The 14215-nt window shown below is 40.2% G+C and overlaps 1 protein-coding gene across 12 annotated transcripts in view; it reads right to left on the bottom strand.

Annotated features, from left to right (window-relative positions):
• The window catches only part of HDAC8 (histone deacetylase 8), a 243617-nt gene extending 233127 nt beyond the window's left edge, over window positions 1-10490 (bottom strand). For 2 of the 12 annotated variants that reach the window (XM_045472541.1, XM_045472539.1), the window contains exons 1-4: window positions 10010-10468; window positions 9431-9483; window positions 6486-6616; window positions 4828-4969 (exon numbers count right to left, since the gene is read on the bottom strand). In XM_045472541.1, coding sequence (XP_045328497.1) covers window positions 4828-4969; window positions 6486-6616; window positions 9431-9483; window positions 10010-10234 — 551 coding nt within the window. In that variant the 5' untranslated portion in view covers window positions 10235-10468. Of the gene's footprint in view, window positions 1-4827; window positions 4970-6485; window positions 6617-9430; window positions 9484-10009 lie in introns of all 12 variants that reach the window. The other 10 variants (XM_045472542.1, XM_045472543.1, XM_045472535.1 and 7 more) reach the window with 9 other exon arrangements.
• Between the last annotated feature and the right edge of the window lie 3725 nt (window positions 10491-14215).

Raw genomic sequence — 14215 nt, forward strand, 5'->3', positions numbered from 1 at the left:
TTCTAAGAAGAAAAAAATGTTTTTTTCATAAGCATCTATTTTTTTACATGACTAATCAGAGTGAATGTACAATGTTATAGCTACCTGCCCTTTAAAAACAAAGCCAGGGGCGCCTGGGTGGCTTGGTCGGTTAAGCGTCTGACTTCGGCTCAGGTCACGATCTCACAGTCCGTGAGTTTGAGCCCCGCGTCGGGCTCTATGTGGACAGCTCAGAGCCTGGAACCTGTTTCAGATTCTGCGTCTCCCTCTCTCTCTGCCCCTCCCCTGTTCATGCTCTGTCTCTCTCTGTCTCAAAAATAAACGTGAAAAAATTAAAAAAATAAATAAATAAAAAAAAATAAAAACAAAGCCAACATTATACAATATGCACTGTTTTTTAAAGTTGTATTTTATTTGAGAGGGAGGGAGGGAAAGAGAGAGAGGAGTGTGAGAGCGGGGCAGGAGCAGACAGAGAGGGAGAGAGAGAGAATCCCAAGCAGGCTCCACACGTCAGTGTAGAGCCCGACTTGAGGCTTGAACTCACCAACCGTGAGATCATGACCTAAGCCGAAGTCAGATGCTCAACTGACTGAGCCACCCAGGCACCCCAATATGCACTTTTTTTGTTATACAGTCATCCTAACCACCATTTGTTAATGGTTACATAATAGCCCATCAAGTGGTTATGTTACAGTATAAAACTTAACCATTCTGCTGTTGTTGGATATTCAGGTCTCCCTCCTCTTTTTTGGCTATAAGAGAGAAATGACCATCTTCATACACACAGCTTTTCCATATTTTGGATTGGCTTATTTCCTTAGGTTAGATTACCAAGAGTTATAGATATATGAGGTAAAAAATCTTTCTTCCTTCAGCTCAAATCTGGGAGGAGAAAAATGTATACATGTATATACTATATTTCAATCTCTCTTCCCATAATTATCAGTGATGCTAAATATTTATTCATGTTTATTTACTATTTGTTTCCTCTTTTGTGAATTGTTCATGTCTTTTGTCCATTTATCTAAATTTTAGCGTTTTAAAAAATCAATTAGAAGGGCGCCTGTGTGGCTCAGTCGGTTAAGCATCTGACACTTGGTTTCAGCTAAGCCATGACCTCATGGTTGGTGAGATTGAGCCCTATGTTGGGCTCTGCACTGACAGCGTGGAGCCTGCTTGGGATTCTCTTTCCTTTCTTTCTGCCCCTCCCCGACTCGTTCTTTCTCTCACTCTCCCTTTCTATCTCAAAAGCAAATAAATAAACTAAAAAAAAAAAATCAATTAGAATAAAGAATTTAAACATCTGTAATATTTGCTGTAACTTTTTTTGCATCTTTTTATTTTGGTAATATTTTAGCTGCAAAAGTAATCTCTTTCCAGAAATTTTGCAAACTAAAGAAACACATTTTTAAAAATCATCAATAATTCTGCCACCCTAATATAGCCACTATTATTATTCCCACTGTTTTTTTTAATATGTGTATGTTCTATAAAGTTGTAATTGCAGTGTGCATACAATTTTAAAACCTGATTTTTTATTAACACAAAAGTATTTTTCTGAAATGCTCTATAGTCTTCATAATCATCATTTTAAAAATAGCATAATATTCTATGGAGTAGATTCACCATTTCCTTATTACTACATATTCACATTATTTCTAATTTTTTTTTGTTTCATAAGTAACACTGATAAAGGCTTCCATGCAAATAGTTTTTTTTGCATATTTTGCATTATTTTTTCTGGAAATATTCTCAGTAGTAGGATTAAAGGACATCAGTCCTTGTCCCTAAGGTAGATAAAGGGCATTAATACACATTAGCTACCAAATTACTTTAAGGGGCTGAAACACTATTACCAGCCAAATAAGTACCATCTTTTTCAATTCTGGCTTAAAGAGAGGCTACTTAGTTGTTTAAATTTGCATTTCTTTGATCAGTAGTGATGAACATTGCCCCATGTTTTCCAGTTGTTCTTAAACACCTTTGTAAATTTTCTATTTGTGCTCTTTGCCCATACTTCTTATACATCATACTGTATAAGTGCCTTACTTAGAAAATATAAACCTGTCACATTCTGTCATATTTTTGTCAAATATGCCTTTTTAGTCTGTGTTTAAATCTTATTTTTTAAATGACCACAAAACTTTTAAAAATTATTTTGGTTTTAAAATTTTATATATCTAAATTTGTTGATCTTTTCCTTTGGGAATTTTTTCTATTACTTCCCAAGCTTAGAAAATTTATTCCCCTTCAGAAGCATGATAAATATCCATTCATTCTAGTTTTTTTAATTCGATTTTTTATATTTAACTCTTCAATCTAGCTGCCACTTCTTTTAGTTTATTACAAGAGATGAGGGTATAAATGCTACCAGCTGTCACAACATCATTTACTGAACAATCCTTTCCACTCCTATTCACTTGCAAAGCATCTTTTATAATAGACTGAATTCTTATATGTAAAAGTCTCTTTGGAGAGCATACCGTAATATCATCTGTCTAATCTTATACCAGTGGTACCATGTTTTCATTATTCTAGTTTTGTATGTTTAATATCTAATAGCATTAGTCCCTCATCATTCTTCTTTTGAAGAACTGTCTTTGAAAATCACTGTTTTTTAGTTTCTGAATGCAATTATTTGCTGTCTTACCTCTTAAGGTATCAATTTCTTGAGGGCAGGATTGGTTTTATTTCCTTACAATAGACTGCTAAGAATGATATTACTGGGTCAACAGGTATGAACATTTTCCCCACTCTTTTAAACACTTATTTCCAGAGCTTTCAAAAAGAGTGTACCAGTTTCACTGTGACCATGCCAGAACAAGGATATTTTGAAGATTTGTTTTCAAAATTGGTCAGGGAAAAATATACCATGCTTCAATTTTTATATATCTGCTTATTAGTGATGATAAACATATGCTTGGCATATAGTAGGTGCTTAATCAGTGCATGCTGAATGAATAAATGGCATGTCTGAATCCATACAAGTATTTGGGGATGGAAAAGTTTAAACAAATATTGTGGTTATAATAGATAATGCTTGCTAGATGTAAGTTGGTGGGCTACATGCCAGTAGTCCATTTGCAGAGATGTTCCAGAGGTGCCAAGAACCCCCTAGAATTTGGACCAGAATTGGGGCAATCCCTAGAGACTCTCTGTAATTTCTATTCACCACAGTGTCTGTTTCCAGGTAGGATCATCTGAAAGCTGTCTGAAACAGTTAAGATAATACCCACCTACATGTAGCCCAGAAGCAGCCATGATTGGCTCTAGATTGAGTATGCTTCGTTTCAAAGCAAAACAGTGACAAGTGGCAGGTATCTGGGTATTCCACTAGAAACGGATCCAGGCCCTGAATTTAAATACATAAGATCTGGGGTGCCTGGGTGGCTCAGTCAGTTAAGCATCCGACTTTGGCTCAGGTCATGATCTCACAGTTTGTGGGTTCAAGCCCTGTGCCAGGCTGTGTGCTGACAGCTCAGAGCTTGGAGCCTATTTCAGATTCTGGGTCTTCTTCTGTCTCTGCCCATATTCCGCTCATGCTCTGTCTCTGACTCTCAAAAATAAATATTAAAAAAATTCAAAAAATTATAAAAAACTCAATGTATAAGATCCTCCAGTGCCACATGCAGAAACTAGATCTAATTCACAGGATCAGGCATTTTCCACGAAATCACATTACTTTTCTTCCCAACTTGCTAAGCACAAGAGGATTCGAATAGAGGTCGTTGGTTCAGAGAGGCTGGGTTCCCCCCCACCTCTGCCTTTCATGTGTGGTTTAAAGGAGGGTCATTTTTTTTTTTTTTTGTCCTAGGAATCACTGTCTTTATTTTGAAAATTTTTAATAGAGCAAAAGCTAACAAAAGGTAAGCTGTTTCTCTTTGTTTTTAAGGCCATGTAAAACTCCTTATTAAACACTGGTTCTCTTAGCGCCATCACCTCAGTAGTAGATTCTAGTAGTAAATTTTCTCAAGGACTTCCTTGGTCACACAGAAAATCTGCCGATTTGATGAAATGAATTCCATACTAGTATCTTAATCTTCATCTGCTGAGGTTGTACTCAAAGTTTTATTCTGAAAACCAAAGTGACATTTTCTCTGGACTCCAGAGCACCAAGGAGTATCAAAGTCATGGCCAACAGTATGCACCTGAGAACAGCTGTTTCAGAAGCCCTTTCTCCTTAGAGTGACACTGAACTCTCTCAGTTGGTTGCCACTATCCCTAGAGATGGTAGCATGAGCTTCCTTCTTGATTCTTCAGCATTTTGTTTTAATTCTATTCTCATTAATTTTCCACCTGTTTGAAAATCCGTTTGCCACTTCTTTCAGAACTAGTTCTAAAATTCACCTCTTCCAAGACTTCCATGATTAATTTCTCCATACTGCTAAATCTCTTCAGCTCATACATATATTCAGTGGGTAAAAAATTGATATTGCTCCCTAATTATTTTAATTTTGTTAGTGTTTCTAGAGCATAAGTCCCTTGAAGTGAGGGGAATTTCCAAAAAGCTGGAAAGAAATGTAGAGACTGTCTAGTTATATCCTTTGCCCTGCCCATTTTCCTGATGGAAAAACTGAGGCTTAGAGAGGTTAATCTTTCCAGGTCAGTTAGCCAAGTTTGTAGAAAAACTAGGCATAGAGGCCAGGTATCCTGCCTTTCAATGGTGTGGTTTCCATTATATTGTCCTATCTTCTTCTATTTCACTTGTATCTCTTCAGGATGCCTGGTAAAGTGCTATATGCATACACAAGTCTCCCAATAAATGCTGATACAATAAGCATAAGAGTTTACATAACTGAGAAACTGACTCAAGGAAAGAGGCAGAAAGCAGAAAGGTCATTTTCTTACTTCTTTGCATGATGCCACCCTCCGGACCAGTTAATTGCTACTTTGCACATTCCATCAATCAGGCATTGGGCAGCTGTGATTGTAGCCCCTCCTACAGCTGCTGCGTAGTCAAATATCCCTTCAGTGGCTGGACAGTCATAACCTTTGGGCAAACATCAGAAGAGTTTGTTAAAAGATGGACTAGAGAAAGAGGAGGTGTGATACTGTGGTTTATATAATAAGAAATATTTATACATGATCTTCATTTCCATTTCTGACACAGAGCTCCTAAAACTGTTGGAATTTCCTGAACAATGAGAGCAATAAAGGTGTCTTTGTGATACTAATGAGGTGACCTGTGGATCACACCTAAGGATGGAGGTTGGTAGCCAGTGGAGCAAATCAGGTGATTGAAGGTTGGAACTACCAGTCCTATCCCCTGACCTCCTGAGAGAGGAAGGGGCTGGAGATTGAGTTCAATCACCAATTGGTCAATGATCTAATCAGTCATGCCTATGTAACGGAGCCTCCTAAAACCCAAAAGGAGGGCTGGGAGAGCTTCTGGTTTGGTGAACACGTGGAGATGTGGGGAGACTGGTATGCCTGGAGAGTGCATGGAAGCTCCACATCCTCTCATCATACCTTGCCCTATGCATCTCTTCCATCTGGCCATTCTGAGTTATACATATCCTTTTGTAAGCAACTAGTAATCTAGTGATTAAATGGGTTCCCTGAGTTCTGTGCACTGCTCTAGAAAATTAAACCCAAAGAGGGGATTGTGGGGACGTCTGATTTATGGCCAGTCAGAAGCACAGGTAACAACCTGGGCTTGTGATTGGTATCTGAAGAGTAGAGCAGTGTTGTGGTACTGAGTCCTTAACCTGTGGGATCTGATGCTATCTCCAGGCAGATAGTGTCAGAGTTGAATTGTAGGACACCCAGCTAGTGTCCTGAGCACTGATTGGGGGTGTAGGAGGAAGGTCCCACCTCCACACATTCGAAGTGGGTCTGGAACTCTATTAGGAGGAATAGCTTGAGATGTGACAACAACATATCTTACCAAAAAGCTCCTGTGGTAACATCAGCTTCCAAATGAGAAGCAAACATCTCCAATGTTGGGGAAATAATTTTTTTAAAGCATTGGACCTAGAAAGGCTAAATCTTCAAGATTAGCTAGTCACACCCTACAGATGGAGAAACAGAGTCCTGAGAGGTGATATAGCTTATCTTGGTCATACAGAGCCAGGTCTGGGACCCAGGTCCCTTGACTCACTATCTCCCAGACCAGAGTTCTACTAAACCATGCTATTTCTCTAGACTATCCCATTGGCCACCTACAGTTTAAAAAAATGCAGTTGTTTAATGTGAAATAGGGTTGAAAACTTATCCAGAACATAAACATGTACTCAAGTTTTAACAGCCAGACCCAATGTGGGCACTGCTATTGGGCCTAAGCAACTAAAAGATTTTCCTCCGTCTAATCCGTCATTTGGTTTTGCTCAACTCATATGGTTTGCTTGTTAAGTGAGATACGTGTTTAAGCTAAGAGATTAATATTGTGGTTAACACATTAGTTTTTAATTAAAAAATAAAGACTTTCATGCAAGTTGTAAAATAAGTAGTTACAATTTATAGGTGGAGGTTGTCTACCTCCCATCACTGCCCAGTAATGACTTTACCTAGCCCGTATTCTACGGAGTCTGGATGATCGTCATCTCCTTCTTGGCTGACCTTCTGGAGATGCTGCAGATAGGCATCAGTGTGGAAGGTGGCCATCTCCTCCATGGAGGCTACTTTGGGCTTAACTATCCTAATAATAACAGAGAACAAAGAGAGGTGAGTGAGTCAGAACCAGAGTATGCCAGAAACTGGAAGCGGGAGCCAGCAGTCTGAGCAGAAAATACAACTCCCAGCTCCCAGTTCCAGTGGGCTGAAATAATAAACATGTTCTCTTCCTTTACTGATGTAGTCTTCACTTCCTCACATCTCTGTAATGATTCCACTAATAAGGGGTGAGAGGACAGATCTCCTTGAGTTCACAGGTAGTAAAAAAAAAAAAAAAGCCAGTGATTATATTTAAGTGAAATAATCAGATATTGGACAAACTTCACTCTGTGAGTTACAACTTCCATGACAAACTAGTAGGCAGAGATCTTTGCACTTGAATTAGTTCCTAATTGGGACATATAATCCTTTCAGCTACAGTTTTACTTTAAAAAAATTTTAAGTTTATTTATTTTGAGAGAGCGAGCGAGAGAACAGGAGAGGGGCAGAGAGAGATGGAGAGAGAGAATCCCAAGCAGACTCTGTACTGTCAGCACAGAGCCTGACTTGGGGCTCAATTCCATGAACTGTGAGATCATGACCTTAGCCGAAACCAAGAGTCAGACACTTAACTGACTGAGCCACCCAGTTGCCCCTAATTTTACTTTAATAGGCAACTTTATTATCACGAATTTTGAATTTGGAGTTGAGAACTGAGCACCTCTTCTTAACTCTGTACTTATCAGCTCCATAACCTCAGGCAAATTGACTTCTGTAGTTCAGTTTCCTCACCTGTAAAGTGGGGAGATCTTATGGGACTTAATGTGAAAATGAAATGATAACATATGAAAATGCTTTGTGGATGACTATCATTATTGTTAATACTAACAGATAACAAATAGGCAACTCAAAACATAAAAGTTCCTATATTTGGTCCCTCATATCCACCTCTGAGAGGAAGAAGAGAAGGGACTTTGCTCAGAAGCTCTCACAGGAAGTGACAAATAGAAGTGACTCAGAATACAGGGTGGTGTTAAGCTAACAACCGGACTTACCACCTTTAACTTGTCTGCCTATTCCCCATTTCTTTTCCTGACTCTGCCACTGCCCCTTAAAGTGTAGTCTATGGACCAGTGGTGGCAGTGGTGGCGGCGGCGGCAGCAGCAGCAGCACCTAGGAGCCTGTCAGACAGGCAGAACTTCAGCCTTCAGCGCCACCTTAGATCTATAGAATCGGAATTTAACAAGGTGATTCATATGTACATTCAAGTTGGAAAAGCGATGACCTACGCCACAGGGAGGCAGTAGTGGTTTTTTTTTTTTTTTTTTTTTTTGCTGAATGGGAACTCAGCCATGGGTTTTTCATGAATTAATATGACTGTATAGGCTAGTACTGTCACCAAGCAGGCCAGAAGAATCCTGTAGCTCAGTCTCAACAATTAAATATATATAGTAGCACCTGGGTGGCTCAGTTGATTAAGGGTGCAACTTCGGCTCGAGGTCATGATCTCATGGTTCAAGCTCTGCATCAGGCTCACAGATGTCAGCACGGAGCCCACTTTGGATCCTCTCTCTCTGTCTCTGCCCCTCCCCCACATGCTGTCTCTCAAAAATAAATAAATATCAAAAAATTTCCATATACATGGCCAAGATACAAGGACTCTTGCTTCTCCTTCAAGAAAATGACAAATCTGTGCATTAAAATAAAAATGTTACAGTTTTTTGGACCATGTTTTCCTGCCCTAAGGTTTCTAGTGCCCTTCCTCTTATCTAACAAACACTTACAGAAAGCCTCTCTGTTTAATAGCAAGGGAATGGGACAGTTCTGCTTTGCATCGATTTCTTGTTTGTCTTAAAATATTCTTTATGTTTATTTTATTTAATTTGAGAGAGAGAGAGAGCATGCACACATGGAAGGGGCAGAAAGAGAGACAAAGAGAGAGAATCCCAAGCATGCTCCACACTGTCAGCATGGAGCCTGATGTGGCACTCGAACTCACGAACAGTGAGATCATGACCTGAGTGGAAATCAAGAGTTGGATGCTTAAACCACCCATGTGCCCGTAAAGTAATTTTTGGAAAAGTTAAGTAACTGTGATGGAAGGCATATAGTTCTCACGTCTACCAAACATATGGGGGGAAAAAAAAGGTACTCAGTAAATGATTTTGTTAATAATAAGGATAAAATTTGAAAGCCTATTACACTACCTTCTGGGGGAATAAATGAAGTATACTACACAAGTCAGAGTAGACACTCACCTATTTGGCCAGACAATGTCATAAATAATCCTACAAGTGACAGGGCTAAAATATCCATTCTTATAATGATAAACAGCAAGTTCATTCTTTTTTTTAAAGCAACACTTAAGTGTGTGCTGAGTTCTGGTTTGGTTGTAGTTTTGCTTTGGTCTTGACTTGTCTCCAGGCTTAATTGTAAAAGTTAGGTGATAGTGATGAGGTGTCTAAAAGTCTTAAGTTGAACACACACCCTCAGATTTGGCTTAGAAATAAACACATAGAAATCTCACAACATGTCACAGGTGAATAAAATTTCTTTTCCATCAGATGGGTTTTAGTACCCTAAGGTACTCACCTTGAAATCTCCACAGGGCACCTATCCCTAGATTACTTTCCCTTCCAGTAATAGAATCTTATTTCTAATGGGTCTTAACTGCTTTCCGTACTTTTTTCAAGTTTTCTTAATGCTTCAAGAGCTTTCACTAGGTTACAGGCAGATTACAAACACTGAATTGCAAAAAACTTTGAAAGAAAGGACTATTCTCTTCCTAATTAGGTCCACTGTGAAGTAGGATACTAAGGAGCACTTAGCTTCAGGGCTTGGTTCAAGAAAGACAACTTACCTCATTTGCTTATGCAGTGCATATGCTTCAATCAAAGAATGTACCATACTGGCCTAGAAGCATCAACAAAAAAGAAAAAAAAAAGCAGAAAAACGTCTCTTCAATGTTTATTTCAGAGAAATACCATCGACTTCATCATCCTGAACAAAGAAAGTAACTTTTAACTCCCCTCGCTTCTTTTTACTTACCAGTTGCAATGTACTTTAGACAAAATAGATACAAAGTATATAAATAGCTAAGGAGAAAGCCACCGGGCCTCACGGAGGTGCTGGAACGTTTCTCTTGCAGCGTCTTCTCCACTTCAGGGATCCCTTGTAGTGGAGCCACCATCCCCTAGTACCATCCCCTCCCCCGCACCCCTACCCCCTCCGGTGCGTTGGACGCCCCGACGATAAATGCGGCGCTCTCAGAAACTGTAAGGGAACACTTCCTCCATAGCCTAGCACACCTGCCCAAATTTCTGCTGAAGACTTCCCCCAGCCCGGAATCCTCTCAGCTTCCTAATGCTGTCCGGTCCAACAGCCCCCACCCCCACCCCCACCCTAAAAGCCCACGGTCTTTTATCCCCACCTCTCTTACCCGTTTGGGGACTTTGGCCAGGGAGTCGCACATGCTGACATACTCGGGACTGTAGATGTACACTGGAGGCAGCGACTGCCCACTGTCCGCCGGTTCCTCCGGCTCCTCCATCTTCCAATTCCAGCCGTTCCGGAGCCACCTTCTGGATCCGGCTTTTTTCAGACTCAGCCCGGGCTCCTGTTCCTGCTCCTCTGAACGGCCGCAGCGGTGCTCCCTGGTCAACATTCCCTCCTATTCTCGTTATTGCCAGAGACACTGTCCCAGCTCCCCAACCAATTGAAAGAATACATGGGCCCTCCCAGGCCAGAAGCCCTTCATTTAGTGACCACGGTACAAAAACGAGAGGTCGGCAAATATAAAAGCCCAAATAACTGCCAATTAGGATCGATAATTTATGGGACAAATAAGCACGGTCAAAACTAACCATCCTTGTTGCCCTACGGGGCCATTTGAAATGAGGTCAGACCAGCTTTAGAGCATGCTGGGAGATGTAGTTTTGAGGGGTTCGAGTAGCGGAAGAGCCGGGGCTAATTGCTAAAATAGCCGCGAATGTGAGTTTTAGCGCTAACAAAACAAAACAAAACAAAACAAAACAAAACAAAACAAAAAACAAAAAAAAACAAGCAAACAAACAAACAAAAAAAAGCCGCCCAGCTCTTCGTGAATTGTTTCAAAATGCAGATACACCCATATAAATATTTAAAGATAGACACGGTGTGGCCACCAAGAGCCCAGCACCACCCACCTACGTTAGACAGGCTTTTTTGGTGGGGGATTAATAAATGGTTGCAAAAGATTTGAAAAGTTTACACAGTAAATTTTGCACACAACTTTATTCCTTTTCATCATTAGCAATCCATGTCCATGTAACAGTTAAAAACCTCAATAATTCACTCTGGCAAAGCCAAAAGCATTTTTCAAGAGGCTGGCTGGTAATCTTGAAATTGCTTTGTAGATTCCAATCAAGCACTGATGTCAAATTACTCTTTAAAAATTCGTGTGGGAGGGGGTGAGCACATACTTTCAGTGATGTTTGCAAACTGCAGTTCCCCTTCCCTCCCTCCTTTTGCTTCTGGAACTATACAAGGGTTACTGAAATAATTTATGTAGTGTGAGACTTCACATTACATAATATCCTGAAGCACTTTTAGAATTATCATCAGTTATTTCCAGGCTCCTGGCAGCCCCTATGATATGATGTAAGCTGGCCAATTCCCAAGTCCCCCTACCTCTCATCTCAACCTGAAGTGACCTGCTAACACCCCTCAGACAATCCAACATTCTTACTTCCTTTAAAAACTAGCTCACCATTTTTTACTTTTTAAACATTTCTTGAGCACTCTGATATGCACTTGGATATATTATCTCATTTAATCTTTGCAAAAGTCCTATGAAGGATATTGTAATATGCCCATTTTACAGATGCAGTTTAGAAAGAGAGCAAATGGCTGTTCAGTGTCACACACCTATTAAGCAGAAAAGCAGGAATTCAAAACCAGGTCTGCCTGACACTGAAGCCGTTGAACATTCCCTTTACTATGTAAACTTCATTCCTGTAGCATTACTTTGTTAAATCTAACTTTGTTCAATCCTCCATTTAGTATTCCCTGAATGCTTAGTATTCTGGAAAATCCAACCCCCCCCCCCCAGACCTGTGATGTCTTCTTTAACTAGAATATAAGCCCTTATGCTTCTTTTAGATCTTCCTATAGCAACTGGTTCAAAGTTCTGCAATCATTCAGTCATTCACCAAACATTTATCTGACGGCAACTAAACGTATAGAACAGCGAAGGATTCAATTCTCAAGATGAACTACAATCTCATTTCTGCTCTCAGGGAATTTGCATTCTTGTAGAGATGACATAAATACACAAGAAACAGTATGCAATGCATCAGAGTCAGGTAATGAATGTAGAAGGCTTAGATTGCTTAATAACTAAGAATTAAGTACTTAATAAATGGCAACTAGAATTCCTATTCAGTGGCATTTGAGATGGTTTTACTGGATGGACAGGATTTTACTTGGTGAGGATGGGAGCCTGGGGAGGGCACACTGACTAGAATCAATAGCATAAGCAAAAACATAAAGGAAAACATTTCTAGTCTAGTTTAGCTGAAGAGGCTGGATCATGAAGGGTTGTGAATGCCAGGCTAAAGGGAACAGACTTCAAGCTGTGGCAAATGAGTAGACATTTAAACAGAAATCTTAAAAAAAAAAAAGATTTCTACAAGAGTGGTGTAAAGATTAGCTATTGAAAGACTAGAGGTAGTAAGAGTGCCGCAGTGGTCCACATAAAAAGTAATGATGATTTAAACTAGGGTATGGGCAATGGGAACAGAGATGCCACTACCCCAGTCCTGACATTGTCATCTCTGACCTGAAGTTTCTGCAATATCACACGGGTTTTTACCTCTACTTTTGCAGAACTACAATTTAGTCTTTTTGCAGCCACCAGAATGAACTCGGGGCCAAAAAAAAAAAAAAAAAAAAAAAAAAAGTAAATCAGACTATGTCACTTTTTAAAGCCTACCGCACACTATGGTGAGAATCTTTTGGGCTAGGAAGAAGAGTGTAACTTTTGGGAATGCCTTTTTGTGGAGGCTAGGAGGAGAAAAAGATGCCATAAAGGAGACAAAAGAAGAAATAGTTGGGTGAGAACAAATGTAGTACAGTTTCACAGAAATCTAGGGATGAGAAGGTCACAAGAAGGGAGAGGTAGTGACAATGTCATTGCCAATAGGAGCTCACTGGTGCTCTATGAGGAAAAAAAACACACACACACACACAAGGCAGGGAGGAAGCCCAATTGCAAGGGGTTAACGAGTGAAACCAACACTGTCAGGTGGAGCTTCTTCTTTGAAGAAATTTGATTGTGAAAGGAAGGAATTAGTATATCAAGGGATGTTAGAGCTCACGAATGATTGTTTTTAGGATCAGAGAGAAAGGCACACATTTACAGACAGAGGTGAAGGAATCTGTGGGCCTGTAGGAGTTGACGGAAAGGTGAGATCATGACAGATTGGCAATATAAAGAGGAAATGGGATTTGTCCTGGGCCTTCAAGGATAGGCAGTGAAAGGAAGACGACAGGATACAGGCTGGCCAGCTGGCACCCTAAAATCTGGACTGTAATAAGATGATGTGAAAGTGGATTGTTCTCTGTGTTCTTTCAGATCTAGCAGTAGTTAGCCGAACACTTCAACACACTTCTAAAGTGGAAATAGTATCCTTATTTGACACACAATGTGGCAAGATGACTCAAGTATGGAGAAAGATAAATTGTTGCAATGAGGCTCTGAAATTGGCAGCCTATTCCTGCAGCAAATCTCACAGGGTGGCTGGACACTTGTTCATGATTCAGACAGAGCACAAATCATGCCACAGGTCCCTAACTCAATTTTCCACATGCTTAATATCCATACAGTCCTTAACTTGGGAAGAAGACCCTTCCCAAAGCACTGGAATTGCAGATGGAAGGCCTAAATTCAGAGGAAGTAGGTTGAACTTTGGCTCCAAAGTGTTCTGGTGTGGTGACCCTGGATAAGGGTCCTTGACTCACTTTCTTCAACCATTATTGCTAAAGGTAGTTTTTGAACCAGCAAGATCAGGTTAGGCTATGCCACTTCTTTTGGCGATCTCGCCTGTCTTTGCTTACTGGCAGAAGCAGGCAGCAGGGAAAGCAAACACACTGAAAAGGCACTACTCCTGTGGCTGCCTTCTTTGTGCGTTTCTGCATGTCGCCCACTGTGCCATACAATCTGCCCACAGATGCCTCAACTGTACTCAACAGACTGACCCTTGTTTTAATGTCTTTTCCTTGAAGAGTGTCATTGTTGAGAATGGGAAGTCTATAGAGCCAGAGTGCTTGGGCTCAAATCCCAGCTCTACCACTTACCAGCTGTTTGATCTTGAACAATTTGCTTAAATGCTCAGCACCTCAGTTCCCTCATCTGTAAGATGGGAATGACAACAGTATCTAGCTCACATGGTAACTATGAAGATAGAATAAGATGGTTCATGCTAACTGCCTGTGTAACAGTCTGGCATCTGGTAAGCACTCAAATATTGCTTAGGATTTAAGAGATATTATTTAAGTCTCCCCCTACTGTTTCCTTACCCCCACACCACTACTTCAAGAGTACTTTTGAGAACAGGTCCTTGGCTTTTAGGCCTAGCCTTAAAAGAAATCAGACTTCTGCTAAATA

This window comes from Leopardus geoffroyi, chromosome X (genome assembly GCF_018350155.1).
Source record: "Leopardus geoffroyi isolate Oge1 chromosome X, O.geoffroyi_Oge1_pat1.0, whole genome shotgun sequence".
Lineage (NCBI taxonomy): Eukaryota > Metazoa > Chordata > Mammalia > Carnivora > Felidae > Leopardus > Leopardus geoffroyi.